This window comes from Aptenodytes patagonicus, chromosome 19 (genome assembly GCF_965638725.1).
Source record: "Aptenodytes patagonicus chromosome 19, bAptPat1.pri.cur, whole genome shotgun sequence".
Classification (NCBI taxonomy): Eukaryota; Metazoa; Chordata; class Aves; order Sphenisciformes; family Spheniscidae; genus Aptenodytes; species Aptenodytes patagonicus.
In genome coordinates, this window is record NC_134967.1 from 9,278,842 (window position 1) to 9,302,440 (window position 23,599).

Genomic DNA, 23,599 nt, shown 5'->3' on the forward strand with positions numbered 1-23,599 from the left:
ACGGCGTGAGCGAACAGCGACAGATGTGCTACGAACCGGTGAGGAACCAGGGGAGCCTTTTAGTACCCAACAAACAAGATTTCAATGCACTAGGACGTGTCAGCGGGCGGTGTCAGCCCGCACCTTATTTTCCCTGTATTCCCCTCCACGGTCCCTGCCCCGACCCCCCAGGGAATTGGGGGTGATGCAGGGGACCCCCAACGCTCCCCACCACAGGACTGATGGCACCACAGCGGTGGGCAAGGCGAGCCCGGCACTCGCCTCTGCAGGACGGGGACGCCAAGGGCTTCCACCTCCCACGGAAAGAAAATGCCGCCACACTGTGCCAGTTCTGCACAGCAAGTTTAATTGATCTAGGATGAGTAAAAAGCATCAAAAATCCCAGAAAAGTGCTTCAGTGTGTGCAAAACTCACTGTGGAATATAAAATACTTTAAAAATATTCCGCAGAATCAGATCTGCAAACTTTTTAAGTTAAAAAAAGATTCCAATATGCCTAAAATATAGTAACGCTTAACAAAAATAAAGACATCCTGCAGTTGCGATGCGCGGTAACAAATACGTTCCTCTCCCCGATTTCTGCAGGCGGAGCCACGTGGCACCACTGGTGCCCACGGCAATGCCTGGGGATCCCGGCGGACAGCAAGACCTCCCAGCTTGGTGAGGTGACTACGAGGGGACCGGGCTTACAACCCCCCATCGGAGAGACACAGGCATCCCCGAGGCAGCGCTGCCGGGGGAGCCGCAGCAGCCGGCACAGAGAACAGCCACTTTGCCACGGCGGGCGGGCAGCCTCACTGGTAGAGGACCTTCACACAGAAGGTTTCCTCGTTCTTGTCCTCGTGGTCGTTGATGTGAATCAGGATCTCCTCCTCCCCCACGCTCTGGCTCGGGGCGAAGCGCAAGCCGATGGTGTACACCTCCCCGCCGGCGACCTGCGGGAGAATGGGCGGGAGGAGAGGCAGCAGGACTCGGCACGGACCCCTCGATGTGCCCACCCTTCCCAGGCTAGCATGGCCCTCCCAGGCTAGCATGGCCCTCCTGCAGCAGCATGCCCAGCATCCACCGAGCATCGCGCCGTGCCCTGCACCCACCGAGCACCACGCCCTGCGCCCACGAAGCACCGCTCCGCGCATCGCGTGGTCCAGCCAGATGAGGGCAGGGGTCTGGCAAGGGGGGACCGGCGGCAGGAGGACGTACCTCAAAGGAGTCCTCCTTGAACTGCAGGAGGTCAGGCCGGTTGGTGCACAAGAAGTAGAGCCTGGGCGAGGGGTAGGGGTTGGTGTAGGTGATGCGCTTGTTGCAGCCTCTCCCGCCTCCCGCGGGGAGCGAGATCTCGAACGCCTGCGGGTCAAGCACAAGCCGTGGCAGAGGCAGCACAGACCGTGGAGGGGGCAGAGGGACAACGGGTGCTCCCCCAAACTGACTACAGAGAATTGCCCCCTGCACCGGCGCACCGTGGGGGGCGTTTCAGGGGCACATTGCCTTACATCCCCTCCTCACCCCTTCTACACCTTACATTTGATCTCCACCAGCAGGTATAAAGAAACCACGTCCAAACGAAAGCATCCTCCTTGCGCCGCCGCTGGCACCGGCGCGTTTGCAGAAGTAATTACAAGCCTGAACGACAAAGGGCCAGGGGAGCAGCTGGGACCGGCCAGCTCATTCTCCAGCTAATTAATGAACGTCCACAGGGAGAGCCGTGGCACTCGCTCGGATATCAGCCCGCGGCACCAGGAGGCAGGCTGGCACTTGGCAGGACGCTGGGGCATCAGTTTAAAAGCTGATCTGAACTTCCCCCGGTACCGAGGGTTTTGGGAAAACATTTTTAAAAGGAACACATTAGCCGGGAAATCTAATTTTCTATCTTTGAGGCAAGGCCTTCGCCAGCACAGTGCTAATAGGAAGCAGCATGCTGTAGCTTTAATTTCACAACCGAGGATGCTTCAGAGTTGACACTCCTCAGCATGGGAATGCCTTCAAAACAGCCTGAAAGACATTTTACTGTGGTCTTCAGTGAGATTATTTGAGCACTTGAGGGCTAAGAGTGTGCTCAGGGTGGCAAGCAGCAAAAAAAACATGGACGTAAAGAGAGGAAGAAGCAGGAGACAGCCCCGGGTTATTGGCCGGACCGTGACTGCCGGTCCAGCGCCATCACTGCGTTTTTCCGGCACGAGAGCTGCTGTACCTTGGAGATGAGGGGCTGCCTGCAGGACAGGCAGAGCAGCCAGGAGGACACCAGCTGGTGGGACTCCACGTCCACCAGGTTGAGGTAGATGAACCTGTTGCCAGCCCGCCGAGGCCTCACGCCAATGTACAGGTCCTGGATGCCGTTGGCAGGGAGAAGGAAGGCGCCGTCCGGATCCACCTGCGGAAACCAACATCGGGAGCTGCAGCCACCTGCAGCGGCCTATTGCACCTCCGCGACGTCCAGCTTGGAGTATAAACTAGACCCGATTGCTCGTAAAAACCTCTGCACCTATGGCACCACTACTGAATCCCACCTACATGAACACGCTGGGACTGGCTTCGTGTCGGGAAGGATAAGAGCCACTCGGGGAGAGCCAGCTCCTCCCCAGCCCGGGGACTCCCTCCCCTCGCAGGCTTCACCCGGGGAGACTTTCTTCTTTTGTTTACGGGACAGCAATGGAGTTTTTGTGCCTTTTATTATTCACATTCGCAATTACGGCCGAACGAATTCTAAAGAAATTGTTAGTCTTCAGATGGTCTCATTAACCAGATAATTAGCCCTCCGGGGTTTCGTGCCAATGATCCTACACATGACAGCTCTAATCAAAAGATAATTGTCGCAAACACTTTACGGCAGTAAATTGTTCATAATTCCAAGTGGGCTGCCTTTCCCTTTCCAGAGGGGATTTCACCGGGCTGGTCCAGGCCAGCCCCCGGCTCACCGCAGCCGCAAAGGACCTTGCCAGCCCCAAGCCTGCCCGCAGGGGGGTTACCTCCAGCTCCTGGGGGTGAGAGGTGAAGACCCGCACCCTCCGCAGGGCCGGGGTGCCCCGCAGCAGCAGGGAGAGGCGGGTGAGCTGCCCGGCCATGCAGCTGACATCCAGGCGCTGCAGCGAGTGCAGGTAGAACTGCCAGATCTGGACGGGCGCTGCCAGCCAGGCGTCCCTGCAGCACAGACAGACAGACGGGGATCGCCAACGGCACCGCGGGCTCAGAGCGAGCGGCTGAACGCCAAGCGCGAGGCCAAAGTGGGAGCCTGAGCTCCGGGAAAACTTCTTCTAAGGACCTCAATTCCAGTCTCCCCCATTCCTAAAGCTCATGTAACAGCATTGCCTGATGCAGAGATAACCCGGCTGGCTCAGAAGGCATTAGGTTGCACACCGGAGATGCTCTGGCCAGGGATTACGTAGAGGAAAAGAGAACGACGTAAAACCCTAAGCTGCAAACATTTTGGGAAGCCCCCTGCCCGGCTTTCTGCTGCTCAGGGAAGCTGGCCGGGCTCAGGAAGCCGCAAGGAAAGGGCGGCGCGAGCTCCCCTCCTGCCCTGCCACGTGCTCGGGGTTAGTGTTTCTCGCTTTTTGGGGTCCTGCTACTTACATATAAATAGCAACAAAGAACTTTTTGATCTGTGGGCTTGGTCCTCCGGCTACTTTTAAGAAGATGTCCTGCGGCTCCCCAGGTCCCTGCACACAGAAATCAGAGCATCGTTCCAACAGTTAACCTCGAGATCAAACCAGCTAATGAGGACTCCAGGGTTTCCTTCCCATTAACGGAAAAACCTGCCACCAACCCACTTACGAAAGCAGATGCTTTCAGCATCTAGTTCAACTATGTTATTAAGTTATTATACAGCTTGGCTGAGATCTTCCAGTATTTTTAATTACAAAAGAGGATACAAATGACTATCGCATTCCAGGTCTGCATCTGTAATCAAATTTTGGCAAATTTTCCCCAAGTTTTCTAACAAGCCATAATCCAATTACCATACTAACGTGTTTCTGCAACAGCAATTAGCAACTACCCTTTGTCGCCATCTGCACATATATGTGCAAGTTTATTTTTCCTTTCTACCTCTCCCAGCTGCAAAGCAAGCCCAGGAAACCTTTGCTGGACATTGCAAAGCAAGGGCTGCGCTTGGGGAGGGACACAGAGCGACGCCTAGGCTTGGCCCAAAGAGCACCTCAGCCTGGCACGGCCCTCCCCACCGCCCCAGCATCACCCAGCAGAGAGATGCTCTGCCGTGTGTTCAGAGGCCGCGCCGTCCCCCCGCCGCACGCCTCCGGTGGCTGCGGATACCCCAAGCAGCAGGGAAGGTCTATCCCACACCTGACAAAAGGCTGCTTTTCCCCAGCATTTTAATCATCTGGTATTTGCTCAAAAGAACAAGCGAGTACAGGCTGCTGCACGATGCGATAAGGTGCAGCATTCAGCTTCAATTGCAAAAACAATACAGCTCCTTTTAATTGGGAATAAAGGGCAATTTCGGCTTCATCACTGCCAGTGTTTCACTACCACGGGCTGATAAATGGGGATGCTCCGCGGGTGCAAGGCATTTCCCTGCTGACGAAAACCCACAGCAGAAGGACACGAAGGACAGACCGATGCCGAAGCATAACCAGTACCATATTTTTGGTTTCGCAAATGATGTCAGGGTCGCTGCAGCGAACAAACATCTCGGGCTCCCCCCCCGGCATCCCCACCGGTGCACCTGTGGGAGGAGAGAGACCGAGGTGAAACCATATTCAGCATTTTCTGTGTTTGTGCTTGCTACCCTGCACCCCACACAGCTGCAGACCAGAATCCCTTGTGCTGGGCTACCAGCAAACTACACGGGCGTACTGGTGCAGGGAATTAAATATAACATTAACGCAGGCAAGTGGATGAGGAGCGAGTGGCTGCGAAAGGGTGAGGAAGCAGAGGCAAGCTCTCTGGATGCCACCCATACCTCCAGGAAGGCCCCTATGAACCATGGATGCTGACTAACGAGGAAGAGCCCGAGCCCCCGCCTGGCACGCCGTGGGCTCACCGGGGAGGGTGTGCCAGGGGGGCAGCCGAATGGTCTTCTTTAGGAAGGTGAGCTCCGGGTGGTAGAAGCGGAAGGTCTGGTCCACTACGTGGGGCTGCGGCTCCACCTTCACCCGCAGGACTGCGATGGGCTTCCCCCCGCTCACCTGGAAGGAGACCTGTCCCGGGGGGCCAGCGGGAGAGGGACGGAGTTTTGCAAGAATGATGCTTCTCCTCCCGCGCAGCCCCTCGAGCAGCATTTCCACCCGGCTCCCTCACCTGGATGTGCTTTGTCCGCCCGGCCCCACTCTTCCCCACGGAGCGGGCGGCCACATCAGCATCGGCACCCAGCCCTGCCGGCCCCTGCAGGGGGCAAAAGCGGGTTGCGTCGGGATGCAGCACCGCTACGGCTGCGCAGTGCTCCCCGTGGCGGTACCACCCTGCCCTGCATAGGCAAACACAGCCGAGGGAAATGCTTCCTACTGGGAACAGCTCAAAATGGGGGCCTGCGCCTACCTGCGCCGCGACGACCGCGGGGTCCGCGGAGAAGGTCTGGTATTTGAAGGGGATGCGGACGGTCTCATTGGGGCGTAGGTAGACCTGAGGCCTGAGGTCGTCACGGAGGTGGAACATCTCCTCCTCCACCGGCGTAACACTCTTGGTCAGCTCCTTGAAGTGGCGCCACTCCCTCGGGTCCAGTATGACACTGGGGGAGCGAGTGGCAGAGGTGCTGGTGAGGACTGGCCGGGAGCCAGTGCCACCCTGGCATCTCCCCATGCACACGGGGGAGACCCCGCTTTGGCCCCCACCTGAGCTCGGGGTGGTCGACCTCGATGGTCACGGTGTGCTGGACACCATAGGGGTTCTTCAGGGTGAACTCAAAGAACTCGGCCGTCCCCAGCACGGCGTGCACAGTGTGGGTGGCGGTGATGGCCTGGCTGAGCATCTGGGAGATGCTCTCACCCTTGATGTGCTCCCGGTAGGCGTCGATTATCTGCAGGTCCCGCACATGCTGGGCGCACTGCTCCTGCCAGCCCTGCTGGGAGGGAGGGGACCATAAGCCCGGAGCCACCACGGTATCCCCGGCCCCTGGAGCCCCTCTCCTCACCAAAAGCTGGGGCGTCCTCCCGCTGCCGGCGTTCTCCTGCTGCCGCACCAGTGCCATGCGCCGCAGCTTGCGCCGGCGGGCAGCTGCGGCCTCGCTGGGGGCAGCCGGGGGGGCCAACCTCGCCTCCGGCCAGCGGCTGTGCAGCGCAGCCGCCAGCTCCCCGTGCACCTCAGCCAGCCTCCGTGCCCGCGACACCCGCCCGCCTGTGGGGAGAGAGCACCGTGCTACTGACGAGGCACCCCCAATTAGCGCAGCCCCGAGGGCCCCCCGCGATGCTGCGGGGCTGGGAAGGGGAGCGCCGGAGGGGGCAGCCACCCCACGGCTGGTGGCAAAGCGCCAGCACCACGGCGGCAGAGACTCTGCCAACCTGAACCCACGCAGGGGGACGGGCTGAGCCCCAGCCCGGCAGGACTCACCGCCGGCAGCATTCAGGGAGAACCAGCTGCCGCCCGGGATGCTGCTGGTGCCGTCCGATGCTGGCAGGAGGCGGGAGCGGGACGGCAGCTGCCCTGGGGTCTCCTCGCACGGGTGGCCTGCCACAAGCACAGTCAGGGGTGAGTGGAAGCCATCCATTTTTCATCTATTGCAAATTTTTATCCTTCACTACAGCTCTTTACAGACAATTTAAAAAAGCAGGAGCAAATATCTGGTTGCTAACGATGCTCTGCGAGCCCTACGGCCATCCCTCCAGAGCCTATTGCCGTTACCACCATACAGCCATCTGCCCAGAGATGGAACAGCATCAAAAGCACGGCACCACCCCGAGCGAGTCACCACCGAGCCCCTCACCAGCTCTGGTTTTCATTTCTGCATTCTCCATCCCTGGGCTGCAGCGCTGCTGCCGGCACGGCCACGTACCGCCACGTCTCTCCGCTCCTGCTGCCATCCATGCTCCCACAAAGGTTATGCCAAGCGGAGCTGGACAAGGCTCTAAACCCAGCAGGTATTTACCCAGCCTACGAATCCCGTCCCCATCCTTCGGGCAGGGGCACCAAGCTTTTCAATACTGTTTTTAACAACAGTATTTTGAAATTTAAAAAAAGAGGACAGGGCGGGGGGGGGGGGGGAGGGCGGGAACAGAAAAAACCCACAACCCCCAAGGGTGGCTATTGTCCCGGTGCAGCATCTCTGCTTCCTCTCTCCCTCTCCTCTTTTGCGGGGTGCAAGTTAAACCTCTCCCTGGGTTGTGAATCTCAGATTCTCCTTCCCAGAAGCTTATCGCCCCTTCGCAGGCAAAGTATGGAAACGACAATTTAAGTTATCTTATAATGGAGCTAATCTTTCTTCTGAGGATAAGATTTTAAAACCTGGAGTCACTGTACATTTATAGGACGGGGAATTAAATATATAAAATGAAAGCAGCCAGAAGGTTCTGGGAAGAATAACGTTCTTACAAGCGTGGTTTTCTTTCGGGTACAGCCCTATGCATTTCTCCCGCGGCCCCATGCTGTTTGCCAGCACCTAACTGCACGGTGCTGACCCTGCACCGCTGGCCTCCCAGTCGCCTTGCGCCGGCGTTTGCAGCTGAGCAGGCGGAAGGGACCGCAAGCACAACCAGGACCTGCACGCCCCTGCCCACAGCCCAGCATCACCCAGAGCCAAGCGGCTGGTGCCAGGATGGGGGCTCCAACTGGCACCAGAGGTACTCAGCGAGGGGCGCGTGCCGTGGGGCGCCAGTGCCGGCACCCAAGCCTTTTGGCCCCGTGAGCAGCGGGCTCTTACCGACGTTGGCCAGGCAGAGGTGGAGGTGGCCCCTCACCACCACGCGGACACCAAGGGGCCGCAGGGCGCCGTGCCGCAGCGCCTCCCGGCCCATCACCATCACGTCCGGCTCGTACTCGGTCGTGGCCACCTCCAGCTCGTGGTGGGTCCTGACGGCCGCCCGGCCCTGGCGCAGCAGGGGCTGGGGACAAGGCAAGGATGGGCGAGGGGTAACAAGTTACCGGGGAGTCCGGTCTGGGGGGTTAAGGGGTCTGGGTAAGGATGTCTCTGGATGTCCTAAGTGTGGGGGGTTTAGCCCTAGAATACTGCAGGAGTTCCAGGGAAGTGGAAGAAAGTTGACGTTTTGCCATCACTTTCGAGGAGATGACAAATCCCACGATTAGGGGCTTGTCAGGCTGGCATCAGCCTCAGTTACACAGAGGGGCTGACAGCAACTCGATTACTGAAGACACGAGGGTAATGCAACAGCATCTCAACACAGGGCCCAGGGAAAAGTCAGGCTCTTCCTTAACACTCCTGCACACTAAGCGGGGTGTCTCCTTCATCATTAGCAGTCCTGAGGGCTTACGAAGAAAGACCTTCAATTTAACCGATACCTCCAGTTTAACGGCAGCAGACCCAACAAGGAGCAGGGAGTCTCCATCCCAGACGTCAATCTGGAGGCTGTGCTCGGCCAGGTACCGCACAAACCAGCGCTGCTCCCCGGGTCGCAGGAAAGCCGGATCTACCATGTACTTCAGCTGCAAGCCCGGTGGTCCTGCGAGACATGTGGCATTGTCACGGAAACGGAGCTTCCACCGGCACCGGCACATCAGCTGGGACAGGGACTTCTGCTCCGGAGAAGCCCGCCTGCTCGCACACCCACTCTCCTCCACTTAATGAACCCGTTGGTCAACTAGTAAGGTCCAAGGTCCCCCGGGATTGGCACCTCCCACAGAAACACCTGGTCTGTACGGACGCCCCTCTCATTTCCATTAACAGCTCCACATGGAGAAGGAGCTTCATCAGACACAAGTGCTTGGTGTCTCTTGAGACCAGAATTTAATAAGACACAGAAAGAAACCAGGAAAAGCATTCAGCTAGGAGAATCAGAGCCGCTCACTCCGGGCGCCGTGCTCTCACGTGTTGCCTTTCTTTTCAAAGGCGCTTAGCTGCAGCGGGAGCCAGCAGCCTCGACGTGCAAATCGCCCCACCAACACTTACCAGTGTTTTACTTCAAGCATTGGACATTTTGAACATTTTTCACGATGTGCCACGCAAACTAGCGGAGGCTTGCTATTAAAGCACACACCAGCCCATTCCTCAGCCCAGAGGCAAGCCCAAATCTGACTGACGGAAAAGGAGCCGCTGCACAAGGATGTTAAAACCGGAGCTTACCGGTGCCGAGGGTCCCGTCCTTGTTCAGCCGGACAAGGAGCTGCACCGGCACAGCCAGCCCGGCCGCCGGCCTCCCATCTGTGCTGACCAGCTGCAGCCGCGGCGTGGTGACCGGCGGGAAACGGTAGAACTGGAAGGTGAGGAAGACGGTCCTTGGCCACATCCCCTCCGCGCTGTCCCGGGCATCCCTTGAGGGAGAGAGAGGGGTTTGGGTTAGCTTGTGGCATGGCGCTGCCTCCCCATCACGAGCTCCTCGTGCGTTTGGCACACACTGAGAGGCAGAAGAACAAGAGAAGATCATCAGCATCACAAGTATTTGGACTTCTCTGAAGACAGCGGGCATATGGTTTGCCTTGGCTTTCCAAAAAGCTTCATAATTCCAGCTGTCTCCCACCATATGCTACGACGGAGGAGCCCAGCAAAGGCAGCGTTTTACCTTCGCACAGCACACTGCCATCCACGGAAAAAACACAAGTGGGGCCTTATCCAGCCAAAGCCACCCCCACGGGTGCCAACTTTCTCAACTCCATATGCATTTATGGAGAAACCCTGCATTAACGAGCTTTTATATCACATTGTGGCTAATGGATACAATAAAAAAGACTGGGATATGATTTAAGAGTGCCTGGAAAGGACAAGAGCATCATCGTAAAACCCTCCAGGGCTTTGCCTCCACAGCAGGTGCTGGAGGAAGCAGCACCTTTGCAAGGAGTTCTTCCGCTCAAGCAGGGAAGCGGGTTGGGGGGATTTTGGGAAAGCACTCTCCCCCAGGAGGCCCCTGGGATCTGCCCACAGAAGGCACCGCAAAGAGCTGCCATCCCACCTGCCAACAGCCAGGAACTGCAGGATTATTTCATTGCCTTGCAGAGGGTCGGCTTCCTCCAGCTGCAGGCTGAAACTCGCCGGGTCCACCGGCTGTGAGATTTCCACTGGCTCCTGGTTGCGGTCCAGGATCTCCGGGAAGCCGGCGGCATGCAGGCGTGCGAGGGAGGCACGGGAGAGCAGCGTGCGGGAACTGACGGAGAAATGGGGGTGAGCCGCGCGGACGCAGGGGACCTCAGCAGGCCGGGCGATGGGGGTGCAGGAGCCTGGGGAAGGGTGGCCGAGCATCACCTGCCTGCCTGCAGCCCCATGGCGGCGATGGGCACCTGCAGCGGGGCGAAGGGCAGCGCCCGCAGCTGGTCGCCGGCGCAGGGCTCCGGGTCCAGCGAGCCGAGGTCGGCCTCCAGGTGAGTGATCCCCGCCGAGAGCCGAGAGCCGTGGCTGCGCTGCGCCGGGGGCTGGCCCCTGCCCTGCGGCGATGCCAACAGCTGGGACACTGACAGCTGGCGGAAGAGCGGTGAACGTGAGCGCCCGCAGCCCCGTGCTGGGGAAGCAGCCCCCCCGAGGCAGCCCGCCCTGTGGGAACACCCACAGCGAGGCAGGCCAGCAGCCCCTCCTTGCTAAGGCAGCTCAGATGCCACGTGCTCCAGCATCGCCACTCCACCGAGAAGTGGCACAGCTCGGCTGCTCGAGGGTTCGCACCTCTGCTTCCTATTTAGCTCCTGCACTTTCCCTGGCAAGGGGAGGGATGAGAAAATGCAGCAGGAAGATCAAACCGCTTAATGCAGTCTTATGAAGCACTTCATTTCATCAAAAATATTTGTGTGCGTTCATCCCTGAGTCAAGATACAAAAAAGCATAAAGAGGGATCTCGATAGTCATAGCTCTCCTTAAATCCCAGTAGCTCCGCAGGAAGAAACCGTGCATCACTGTCAGCATGTACCAGGGACAATAGTACCCAGCAAATCTGGGCTGTCAAAAACCAGAACTGCCCTTAAAAATACATCTGGGGTGTGAAAAGAGCTCAGGGAATTTTGCCCAGCACGTTATAGGCAGGATCCGTTTTGCTGCCCCGGAGGAGGTGGATTTGAGCAGGATGCTCGTTGCCTCTTGGCTGCAGCAGCCAGGAAAAACGGACGGGACCGGGAGCACGTCCTCAGTGTGTGGGCCGTCCCCCGGGAACGCCGCTGCCTGCCACCCATGTCTGTGGCACTTACCCCCGGTCCCCGCGGGGAGGCCGCCATTCGCAGCGGGGCTGGCGGACCTGCGGAGAAGGACAGGAGAGATGCTCTAGCAGAGCCGTCACCCCTAGGCCCCGCCGCTGCGGCTGTGCCCTCCGCCAGCGAGCCCCCTCCAACCTCCCACCTGCCTTTTTACTTTTTGGGGGTGGGACCAGCTTATCGAGATGCCTTACCATCTCTCAACCACTTATTTGACTTATTTTTCCAATAAGACTGTTGCTGGGGGGGGGGAGGGGAGGGAAATGTAGCACGTCTCTAGATCCATCCGTTATTTTGCCAGGAATTAGGCTAACTCTGCCGTAAAAGGCAGCTCCTCCATCCCCAGACAGTGCCGCGGTTCCCTACGGCCATGTGGTGCTGCCTAAGCGCGATGCTTAATGAGACGTGAACATTTTAGGATACTTAAGGTTTTCGTCGCTCCTCCGTTATTCCTTGTCACTCCCTTCATCTGTTCGTGCATTCGTGCCCCGAAACGGTACGAGTTTTATCGTGTTTATATTTGGCTGCTCAGCTCGCGCGCCAGCACAGCTGAGCTCGCTGTGCCGCTGAGCCGCAGGTCCTTCAGAGCACAGATGTTGTATCTCTGCATACACGTGATGCTGAGACCTTATTTTGCTTTCACCACCATGTATATTCCAGCTATTTCATGCTGACTGCTGTACAAAGGAAAGCGCCCTGTCTCCCTTACGTCTCAAATACTGTTTTCTCTCAGTTAGGATAGCTTTGGCCATTGTTAAAGAGATGATGGACAGAACCATCAGCACCACCAGCAGCTGAGCCGACAGAAGATGCGCTCAGCCTCCCCTGGCCAAAAGGACCAGACAGTGGCCCGTTTTCCAACAGAGCACTACGAAAAGTTAACAAAATGCTCTTCTCAGCAGCTCGGGGCACAGGCTGGCTCTTGCACGCAGCCGCTCACCTCGCGGCACGGCTCTGGGACCACCGCTGTGCTTCCCGAGCTCCCTCTGGTGCCACCAGCCCCCCGGAGCCAGGGAAACGCCACGCAGCTCACTTCCCAGAATTGCCCTGCCGGGGCATCCCCCCTCACCCGGCACCCCGCCTGCGCTCCAGGACGCTCCCCCCAAGCTGGAGCGTGCCAGCCCAGCGCCAGGCTTGCAAGCTCACTGTCGGTGCGGCTCGCTCCTCTCTTTGCCGCACCGCAACCCCCTCAGTGCCCCGGCCACCGCCAGCTGAAAGGCCTCCAGGAAAACCTTTCAAGCAGTGCCAGGAAGATATCGGCAGCAATGCAGCCATGCCGCAGAGAGCCTAACCCAGCGCACCACCAACACCACCAGACCTCTCATTTCACACGTGAAGATCTCTGCTCTAAAGCCCCTTACACCAGCAGACCCAGCTCCTCGCCGGCATAAAGCCGGGACTTGCCGCAGCAAAGCCATGGTGCCACTGCCATCTCGTGGAAGGCACAGCAGCGCCGGAGCCAGTGCGGGAACAGGTGCCCACACTGCACCCACCGCACAGAGCATCACCCTGACCCGTGGGCTGGCAGCTACCGGCTCACCAGAGGAGCCGGATAAGCTTGTAAAACATACTTAAACACCGTTAGGTATCCGGAGCATCGCACCGAGACCTGCATGGGAGCCACAGCAGAAGCAGGAGCAACAGTGGAGAGGAAAGGGGAGTTTTTTTCCCACCGATCACGAAAGGGGGGAGCAGACAGAAACAAGCCAGAGAGGATTTCCAGGAGCCCGGGGCATTGACTCAACTGCACGCCCAAACCCAAGCCAACAGCAGTTTCCTTTCTGCCTCCAACACACAGCAGACAGGCACTGAAACCCCGACCACCTGGCACCCCTGCGCTATAGATAGATAGATGCATACGTGCACACACGCATACGCAGCCTGGTTTTCCCCGGCTAGGCGCTGGCACAGCCTGTGCGCGCCAATCGAACGCACGCTGCTGTCACGCTCCCCGAGCGGCAGTGCAACGAGGTTGTTACTTTTCCTCAGCCTATAACTGACATCCCTTCTGTCCTCAACGTCTGGAAGGATTCAGAGTCCAGAGAGACGAGCAGCGGCACTGGCGGGGAGCAATGCGAGCAATGCAAGCAATGCACTGCTAGTGCAGCTGCTGCACCCTTCCAGCTGTTCTGGGTGTTGAGCATGGGAGCCCAAACACCTTCAGAGCGACATGAAACAGGAGCGGGCTGGTGCCGTGCTGGAAATCCCTGGAAATCCCTAGCTCAGCGCTACGATCACAGGGGAATTTTGCAAGTTAAAAAGTGAGAGCTGAATTCAACTCAAAACTTGGTTCATTCCAGTAATTCATAAACTAGCTCACTGAAACTCAGCAAAGTCGTGTTTTTTCTCCCGAGCAGACACCAGTGCCACACTCTACATTTTAAATGTCAGTGATCTGGAGAACACTCACTCAGCGATGGCGTAGGAGGCTTCTCCGACTCGTCCCTGTCTTTACGTAGGATCTCTGCAGCAGTTACAAGATGTTCTTCTGAATCAGTGGAAACATGGAATTGGACAGTCCCAGACTCCACGTGCTTCCCCTGAAATTGGAAATGAAATACTTTTAGACAGCATGCTACACGCAGACTCCCTCGTGCCTCTGAGAGACGATTCCCTTGCCTCAGCCAGAGAAACAGTGGTACAAGCCGGAGGCAGAGCTAGCAAGGGGTTGTACTTTAATAAGCTGATCAAATACCTCCGTCCTTGCGGAGACAAACACGCACACCTGCCAACTCCACCCACCGCCACCCGGTATAAGACTTATACAGAGCAAGTTCTGCAGACACCCACCTGTCCGTCCGTCCATCCGTCCATCCTTGCCCGTGGCACAGAGCAACGCATGCAGCTTAGCACCACGGCTGTATTTTGGCCACCACCCTGCGACTCCTTCGCCCCAGCCCTAACCTCCTTTTGCTGATAAAGACCTCACTCCCGAGAGTTTATCTTTTGCGTGTGCATCACTCAGAACAAACCGGATCAGGTCACAGTGGCCTCCAAGAAGTATCGCGATAAAGAACTGTGTTGACCAACTATGTGACAGCTCAGTCTGCATGTTTGCAGTAACTAAAGTCAAGCAGCATTGGACACCAAGGGCACTATCTATCAGCGTAGATGCACGTTGGCAGGGGGTGGGGGGCTGTCACCCTCCTCTTCCCATGCCTCTTCGTTCACTCGCAGATTTGCAGAGAGCTTCTCCACCGCTGGGCACTCACAAAGGTCTCAGCAAAGAGCCTCTCTAACGGCAAGGCTGTCCAAGCACCAGCTGTGTCCCCGTGTATTTGCAGTGCAGAAGCAAGCCCTTACCTGGCGGGAGCTCCTGCTGCTCGGCGGGGTCCGGTAGACCAAGGCTTGGCAGGGGCTGCGGCAGGGGCCGCCGCGCAGGGGCAGGACCACCTCCGCCTCGCCGGTGCCCAGGACGGGGCTCCAGACGGCCCAGCAAACCGAGCGCATGTCGGCCGCCTCACCGCTGGCGCTGCCGGGCAGGGCCTGGGGGAGAGCACGGTGAGCGCCGGGCACACTCACCTCACCGCCGGGACAGGGCAGAGGGTGCTGCCAGACAGACAAGGGCTCTGATCTCCCCCCACGCCTTCCTGCGCCCAGCTCCGGCGTCGCAGAAACCGCTCCCCTTCAACCTGTTCTGGAGACATTCCGCTTTCCAGCATCTTATTTCTCTTTTCGCACCCATTTTTCGCCCCCCAGCGACCACACCTTTCTGCTCCCATCCCTTTGCAGGCTCTGAGGAACACCAGAAATGCTTCCCTGACGGAGAGGGACAGGTCAGTCCCAGGGAGGGGACCCAGGATCGCGAGACCTCTCAGTGAAAGAGCACTGAGCCAGCCTGCACAGTTTTGAGGTTTGCTTCTCTTCCCTCTGCCAGCAGCGCCGCAGGCAGAACCGGCGCCTTCCTACGTGCTTTCACCTCCTCAAGGCTGACCACAAACTCATGGCCACAGCTGCACACAGGTACAAATCCCACTTTCTCCCTGTAAACCCCGTACCACCCTTCCCACGTGGGTACTCTTTGGTTTTTCTTGCACTTACCCCGTTTACCCAGCCCATCGCTGACATTATTCCCCTTCCTGCAGGCTGCGGCTGCAGTACGTCAGGCACCCGCGCTCCAGGCAATCGTACCTCATCCCTTCACCAAGTTACGCAAGCGACTACACCTCTAGATTATGGATCAGCATAATATAATGCTGATATAATATAAAAGCACAAAAATAACAGGGTTCATCCCTTGTATGTACTTAGCGCATGTAGGCTGAGACAAAGACACCAGCACCCAACCGAAGGGCCGTAACCCCCTCACTCAAGCAGCTGCATTAAGGGATATATGTTTGACCCCCCATCCCTGGCAGACGGGGAAGGCAGCGGAAAGGCTTCCACTTACCCGGGCGTGTCCACAGCCTCCCCTTAAACCGAAGGAGAGGCGCAGAAGCAAGCCAAGAGGTTTCTACCAGTGCCCGCGATCACCCTCACAGCCTGCTAATTATGGCACAGAGGACAAGGCGATCAGCTCGGCGAGTGGCTTCGGGATTAACCGCTCTGCCCAAGGGCTGCGCCACGGGAACCAGCTCCACTGCTGCCCCGGCCAGCACTCCCGGCACCCAGTACAGCCAAACAAACAGGTCTGCGTCCGGAGCCCCAAATCTCCGCGGGTCCTTGGGTTTCAGCTTTTTAAAGGAGTTGAACCCAACACATGATTTCCGACAGCAAGGCTCAGCTTCTCCTCCCCGCCTCAATACAAATCCCTCTGGCCTGGCACACATGTCCCACTTTATAAATACCCATTTTCGCCCCAGCTTCGCTCTGGACAGCTCTAACAAGAGAGGACACTTGCTGCATTTTCAATGAGCATCTTAGCAGGACGATTAGGGCCTCCTAACAAACCCATGGCCATCGATTCAGCCGCACTACGAGCTAATGGCTCCAGCAGCAAAGGGTCTCTGGAGGGGACGACTGAATGGCTCGCTAAGCTGGGTTTAACCTGCGGAAAGGTTCAACTGAAATACATGTAAATGATCGGTAAGTAGGCATTAGCGAGCGTGCTCTCTGCAGTCAATATAGAGACTTCTCCTGGCTTTAAGGTCCGGAGAACATCAGGCTGAAGCTCCCAGAAAAACCTCAGCATTCAGGGGGGAAAAAAAAACAAAAAAAAAAAGAAAAAAGAGAGGGAGGGGTTAACTTCTTTTCAGCATAAATGCTAAATTCTGAAAGAAAAGCCTTTTTTAAATTAAAAAAAGCTGAGATATTCCAAATTAGCTTGCCAGAACACTATGGGACTGCTGCAGGCTACATTTCTTCATATACAAATACACGGTGGAGAAATGTAACCACATATAATTAAAATGATTCAATAAGCCCATTTGCAGGATATTTTGCACAGCGCTGCAGAAGGCACCTGGACACTTTGCGGGGCCATTTGTTAGGCAGCGCAGCCGCGTGACAAGGAGCTGCTGCGTCTTGGGGGTGCGGGACAGTGAAGTGGGGGCAGAGGATGGAGTTACTCAGCAGGGCTTGCTCCCCCAGCGGCAGATCTCCACTCGTTAATAAGGGACGGAGACGAGGTGCATGCACACTCAGCCCTACCTTCCCGTCGGCTCTCCCCGCGGCGCAGAAGACGTACTCCAGCTGGAAGCAGACCCCAAACACTGGGTGAGGGACCATTTCGCTCAGGTGGATGCGGCTCCTCAGGACCAGGGCTTGACCTGCACCCCTGCACCAGGATGGAGAAGCGGCTGTGGGCAGCGCCCAAGGCAGGAGAAAAGCAGCACTGGCAGTGCCGGAGGGTCTCCCCCTTACCTGGCTCCGGAGCCCGGCATCCCTGGGTAGCCACCCCGCGCCATCTCTGCCTCCGGCACCAGCACGGCCACCTGCGGCACCTGGACGAAGCGCAGGCCGTTGTGGACGCCAACATGCAGCCGCCGCTCCCGAACCACCACCCCACTGCCGTCCGGCGCAGCATTAGCCTGCAACAGGCAAGTTTTCCAGCTCAGGCAGCGAGGCAGCACGAGGTGGCTCAGCATCCCTCCCTGTGCCACCCACGGCCAGGAAAATTCAGGCAATCCATCAGAAACTCAAAAAAACAGGACCCACCCCCCCAGCGGCTGGTGGATACTAAAATCTTTCGTCTTTATGGCAGAGTTGGTGCAAATCTGGCAAATGAAGAAGGACTTGGCCAGCGGTCCTTACTGCGCACCAAGTGCTGCCGTTCCTAAAGAGACGTACTACGATGAGCACTGCATCTTATCTTTGGATTTTCCATAGCAGAGCAAACCCAAATTCTGCTTATTAGTGTCTGGACGTTCAAAACAAACCCAACACGGAGCACCTATGCGCTAATCCAGCAGTAAAGCAAAAGGCTTGCACAGCAAAAAAATCGGAGACTCCAAGTGAAACAGACAAGCGTCATTTATCTGAACCATTCCGCTCTGCCCGAAAACAAAGCGCCGGCATTACTGCTCGCGCACTGTGCTCTTCCCTGCCATAACTGCATCAGCACTACCTTAAGTAAGCGATCGCTGTTCAGTAAGTCCAGCAGTTCTTCCTCGAATTCCTCCAAGGAAGGGTACAGCTGGACCGACAGCCTCTCCAGATAGCAGGTGACCGGCTTCATCAGCCGGGGTTTCTGCAAGCAGTCACCTGAAAAGACAAGGTGGTGGCCACAGGTCACGCCACAGCTGGGGGGAAGGTCACCAGGACCGCAGGGGCACCTGCTGCCGGACCTGAGCCGAAAGCAGCACCGGGGAGAGGTCGTGGTCGTGTGTGGGATCCCCAGCTTCCCCGGCACATACACGTCTTTATGCCCAGGAGAGACCCAGAAATACCCAACGCCGTCGGTGTCAATGGATGCAATCTGTCTACTTAATAAAGCCACCGCCACTGTAGTGCTGAGGTGCCCTGCAGTGCAAGACGCTGGCTCTCCCCTCTTTTGCTTTCGGGCAGTGGTCTCAGCAGCACCAGGGACTCGGCTGCTTTGGAGGCCTTGCTCAGCTTTAACATTAACAGTTACAACCCCCAAAATGGTTAGCAGTAGGGTTTTCCAGGCGGTAAGCTGAAGAATAATTCAGCTGCAGAACTGAGAGTACTCTACCCTCTGAATCTTCAGATCACATAATTTTAATTGCAGCAGCTTGAACGGCAAGTCTGCTACCCACAGGGAAAGATTAACGAGGGCTGAGCACACAGGAGCTAGCTCATCCCCCCAAACCTGCCAGACCCCCAGTGATCCTGAGCCCCACCACCGAGGACAACGACTTTAAACAAGTTGCAAGGGCTTCTCCTAAGACTCCACTGAACGACTGTAATTAAACCAACCATCAGTTATCCCTAGCAGCTTCCCAGGAGCGAAGCAATTAACGGATGGGGAACAGACTGAAGTCATTTTGACCTCTTTAAGGCTGAGCTATGAATGCAAGGGCTGCCGCCCCGCCGGCCCGCACAGGGGAGATGCTCTTGCCAAGGGGCAGCGCTGCAGAGAACCCGTCGGTGCTCCCAGAAACCCCATGCCAGCGCCCTGCCCGCAGCCTCCCCAGGGACCTGCGGCCTTCAGCAAGAGCGACACAGGCAGCAGGGAAAGGGAAGGAGCCCTTACTCGCATCTCCACGCGCCGGCAGCAAGCCGGGAACGGTCTGCAGCCCAGACATCAGGAGGTTTTCGGGAAGGAGGTGAAATATCATCTCCAGGGGCTGGTGGGGCTTCAGGGCGTACTGCAGGTGGCTCTTCTCCATCACCGTCAGGTGTTTGTTCTCTGAAGAAGAGAAAACATCCCAAAATGACCAAAACCGGGGGAGACAGCTTCACGGCACCACTGTTGAAGAAATCATTATCCATGAACACATGTTGGGAGCAAAGGAAAACCTGGGTTTGCCCGGGCAGGCTTTTCCCGTCTGGCAGTAAGGCACGTCCGCTTAGCACTACCAGGGCAGAGACCACGTATCACATCGACCAGACACACACAATACCCGTTTGGATAGGAGAGGCCGCCAAGAAAGGAGCGAGACGCAATGTCTTGCTGCTGCTTACTTTCCACAGGGTCCTGGAAGCGCGGGTGCAGTAAGGCGCGCGGCGTCCCGTGGTACAGCTTCAGTCTGAAAGCAAAGAGCACACGCGCAGTGGTCAGTAAATCCACCCTGAAGCACATCTGCATCTTCCACAATGCCTCTGCTCAACAGTAAGAAACCACCTTCCTACTCTGTACCCACGGTAAAAACCCTATCCTTTAGGGAAAGGACAGGCATCACTTACAAACCCATCGCTGCTTCCCCAGCAGTGAAGAATTCCAGGTTTCTAAATGCTGGCTCTGTTTCTGCAGCCCCAGGACCACCCTTTCTCCCCCCGAAGCAGCCGTGCATGTTGCCACCCTGATTCCCAGCATGCCCCATCACATGGCAGTGGGGGGACCTACACTCTGTCCTCGGCGGCCGGGTCCGTCGCCTCCGATCCCCTGCCAAAGAGGGGGATGAGTCCAAAGCCGCAGGAGACATGCTGAGAGCCCTCATCCCCTTTCCCAACCGTTGCCACCACTTCCACAACGGCAGCGATGCCGGGGTGGTTCAAGGAGGTGTGGAAGTAAACGGTCTGGGACGGGAAAGGAGAGAGAAAGGGTATTTCAGAGCTGGCGGCGGCAGCTGCAGGCAGAGCAATACCTGTTGCATTTGGACAGCCAGCGGCACAACCAGAATATCCATTGAAACTTCCAGACAGCAGCTCATGGCAAACGACCTCCGGTACCGCTCGGAAATCTCCACCTCCTTAAATCTCAAACATCATTAACTTTTTTTTTTTTCTTTTTTTTGTTGCTAACACTCATTTTCCAGAGTAACTCGCAGGCTGCAGACCCCGTACGAGCAGGGCTTTGACACGCCCCTGACCTACAGCATTATAGCAAGCCCCGCGCTGAGAAAGCCAAAGGAGCTGGAAACCCTGCTGCCGTGGGGAGGGGAGAGGGAGGTGGCCCGGACCTGGGGGCAGGAGGGGACAGGACACAGGTCACCTCCCCGGGACAGGATTTAAAGCTAGGTTAATCTTTCTATTACAAACTCATTACCACGGTGTCCCAGGGAAAACGTTTACTGTAATCACAGGCTGTCAGGAAGGGATAATGGAGAGAGACATTACTGCATCAACCCAGGGAAATAAATCATTATTCTATTATCTTTTATTGCAAAATGTTGAAATAATGACCGCTGGCTGCAGACCGATGCCTCGCCTTGCAAAGACACAGAGAGCCCTTAAAGCAGATCCCTTGTAAAACCAGGCTTGCTGTTCCCCCTGTGAACGCTAACAACACTTTGCAACAGCTCGTTCCTCTCCCCTAAACCCTATGAGGGTGATGCAGCGCAGGGGTCACCTTGACCCGCCACGCGTGCGGACCCCGTCCCCTGCCCACGCGCCTTCCTCCTCCGGCGAGGCTGGCGAGCGCGCAGGCAGCACGGACATGCGGAAGCTCAGCACGTGGCCTGCGCAGGCAGAGGATGCAATGCCCCCACACGCTGCCAGGTCCCGCGGCTTCTCCTGCACGAGGAGCGGTGCCTTTCCTCCTCACCTTTCACAAATCGACTGCGCCTGTACCTCAACTCTTTGCAACGTTAAACTGCTGAATATCATGAAGTTAAAAGATCCCAGTGCTCAGCCGCGACGGCAGCCGGTCGCATCACGCCCACAGACAGCCTCTCCTCTGCCCTGTCGCCTTTGCAAGACCCCGAGCACCGCGGCTGCACCGTGAGCGTGCAGGGCAGGCTGCAGGGGACAGGCAATGCAATTCAGCGGCTGCAGAGAGGCTGTGAGATGCAGTCCCCTAACACCCCGAAGCTCCTGCCAGCTGCTCCCAACCACACGCCAAACACCCAGGAAGCCTGCAGACGTAGGGATGGTGCTCGAAAAGGCAGCTCCACCCAGCATCTGGCGAGGTGGGGGGCAGCACCACGTTTTTCTCGCTGCAGCACTCTCTGCCATAGTTTTTTCTCCGTCCCTCTTCAAAATAGCAGAGTTCGGCCAGTGATTAAAACACTTGTGGAAGAAATGCACGCATCAACGCCCCCCAGATACCACTACCGATTTAAATAAATGAAGGAGCGCGGCTCTAATCAGTGCTACACTTCATCCGGGGCACGGAGCACTGGAGAAGGTGGAAACAAAAGTTTAATTAGAAAACGTGACATCTCGGCTGTCGTCCACGCTACGGGGCAGCGGGATCTCCCCAGTAAGGGGGCACCCCGGTTCGCCGGTATCAGCAGCGGATGGAAGTACGGCTTTGGGAGAGTTTGGTTCCCAGGTGAGGAGAGAAAAGTGCTGTGCCGGAGGGCGGGCGGCTGCTCCTTCCCTTCCTTCCCACTTGTGAAGAAACACTGCTCTCTGCCGCCGGCTCCGAACACAGCAGGCAGCACACAGCGGCACACCACCGCTCCCGCGCCGTCACCCAGCCCCGGAGGTGAGCCAAGACCCCGATCTCCCCATTCCAATAAACTGTACATAAAAGCTTAATAATTGGGCAGTGTCTGGGGTGCACCTTGGGCAAAGGATCGGGAAGCGCCGGACGGGAAAAGGGTTTGCTGCTGCTGTTTGCCTGCATGCAGGACAAACTGCCACAGACAAGGCTCAGCAGCAGACAGACAGACCATGGGCCAGAGCCCACGCACGCTTGGGACTTGCTGCTTTAAAAGGCTCACGGCCACAGCATGCTGATGGCAGGCTCCCAGAGCCCTCCGAGCTCCGCTTCCACCAGACTGACGGGGTAAACCAGCACCAAAGGAGAGTGACTCCAGGCTGCACTCGAGCAAAGACAGCTTTTCCCTTCGCGCATTAAAATCTTCCCTCCTCGGACTTGGCTCCTGCAGCTCCAGCTGCCTTCCCGCGGGATCGCTGCCCCCCCCCCCCCACCCGTCCCCGGCTTCTCACCGCCCCTTCCCAGGGGGCTGCCGCCGTTCTCCCAAACCCAGCCAGCACGGACGCTCCCCTGCCCGCCCGCAGCCCCCCAGCACCCTACCTCGTTGAAAGCCGCCCTGGCCGGGCGCGGTGGGGTGTCGCGGGCAGCTCGCTGGCCGCTCCTCCACGTCCTCCCGAAGAAGTGGTGGTAGGTGGCGTCGAACAGGGAGAGGCGCAGCTGGTACTCGGCTCCCTGCAAGGCACGACAGGACGGGAGGCGCCGGCGTTCGGGCCCGCTCAGGGGCACGCCAGCTCAGTGGCCCCAAACCGCAGAAAACACACTTCAGTAAGAGAGGACGAATAATTCCCATTTTCTAATTGATGCCCAAATCAGGCACGCGGCCGCGTACAGCTTCGTGCATCGCTGGAGAACCTTTCTGAAAGCCAGAGGTTGAACAAGCAAAGCCAAAGTGGGAAAACTGAATATTAAGCATATAATAAAGGGGTAGCAGACTTTTAAAGTGCTACCCAGAGATTTTAATTTTAAGATGCTTACCTAAATTAGAAATTAACAAAAATTAAATTAAAAATTAATTAAACGCTAACTCAGATTTGCAGGTAAAAACAGATGGGATTGAGACACGGCTCCGATTTGTGTTTCCGGGAGATTTACAGCTAGTTCCCCCTCAAAACAAGTAACCTTGTTTCCAAAACCTCTGCCTTTATGGGCTCTGGCCCACAAACGCAGCAAATCCCGGCGGCGCCATGGAACGGCGGCGGGCAGAAGCCGAGGGCTCAGCAAGAAGACACTGCTGGGCTCTCCTCCGCGGAGCCGAGTCCCCCCTACCTGGGTGAGGGCAGCCCCTTCCAGGTACTTCAGGACACAGCGGAAAGCCGTGGAGCCCGGCGGGCGAGTCCGTCTCCGCTGGCAGTGCGGAGGAAGGGCGAGGTTCTGCAGGAACACCCTCTCCCACTCGCTCATCTTGCTCCCCAGAAGGTCGCCTCTCCCTCCCGGCGTCGGCTACGGCGAGCGCTCGGCTGGAAAACAGGAGGGGAACGCAGGCTCCCGAGCCGCAGAGCCGCACGCACGGACGACCCCGATGGGACGCGTTTGAAAGGGCTCCTGGGCCCTGCGGCACCCGCAGCGCGAGGCGCTCCCGTGGGAGCGGGGGGGGGGGCCTTCCCGTGGGAGCGGGGGGCGGGGGGCCTTCCCGTGGGCGCGGGGGGGCCTTCCCGTGGGAGCGGGGCAGCTCAGCAGGGCGTCCCCCCCCGAGCCCAGGGGCACGGCCGGAGGGGCCGCCGCAGGTCATCCGAGGGTACGGCGACCCGGCCCCCCCGGCGGGCCCCCAGCCCCACCAGCCACCGCTCCTCCCACGCGACAAGACCCATGTACACACGTGCGCGTACGGAGGCCCATATATGCATATGCATGTATAGAGACCCACGCGTGTACGCGCACGCAGACGCACAGACCCCCACCCGCACACAGACGTGCAGCGGCCCACGTGTAC

The 23,599-nt window shown here is 57.7% G+C and overlaps 1 protein-coding gene across 2 annotated transcripts; it reads right to left on the bottom strand.

Moving 5' to 3' along the window:
- Positions 1 to 333: 333 nt before the first annotated feature.
- Positions 334 to 23,121, bottom strand: NPHP4 (nephrocystin 4). Of its 2 annotated transcripts, none has more exons than XM_076356104.1 (28): positions 22,936 to 23,121; positions 22,210 to 22,341; positions 19,630 to 19,802; positions 19,248 to 19,312; positions 18,817 to 18,972; positions 17,728 to 17,864; positions 17,025 to 17,191; positions 16,812 to 16,938; positions 14,526 to 14,708; positions 13,633 to 13,762; positions 11,220 to 11,266; positions 10,294 to 10,505; positions 10,004 to 10,195; positions 9,181 to 9,368; positions 8,400 to 8,560; positions 7,804 to 7,984; positions 6,498 to 6,614; positions 6,082 to 6,284; positions 5,783 to 6,009; positions 5,490 to 5,679; positions 5,253 to 5,336; positions 4,996 to 5,152; positions 4,592 to 4,677; positions 3,567 to 3,652; positions 2,963 to 3,134; positions 2,188 to 2,367; positions 1,200 to 1,343; positions 334 to 934 (listed from the first exon to the last, which is right to left on the bottom strand). In XM_076356104.1, the coding sequence occupies exons 1-28, from the start codon at positions 23,068 to 23,070 to the stop codon at positions 794 to 796; spliced, it is 4,173 nt and encodes a 1,390-aa protein (XP_076212219.1). In that variant the 5' UTR covers positions 23,071 to 23,121; the 3' UTR covers positions 334 to 793. The 2 variants fall into 2 exon arrangements, with proteins under 2 accessions (XP_076212219.1, XP_076212218.1); XM_076356103.1 differs by having other exon boundaries at positions 5,783 to 6,012.
- Between the last annotated feature and the right edge of the window lie 478 nt (positions 23,122 to 23,599).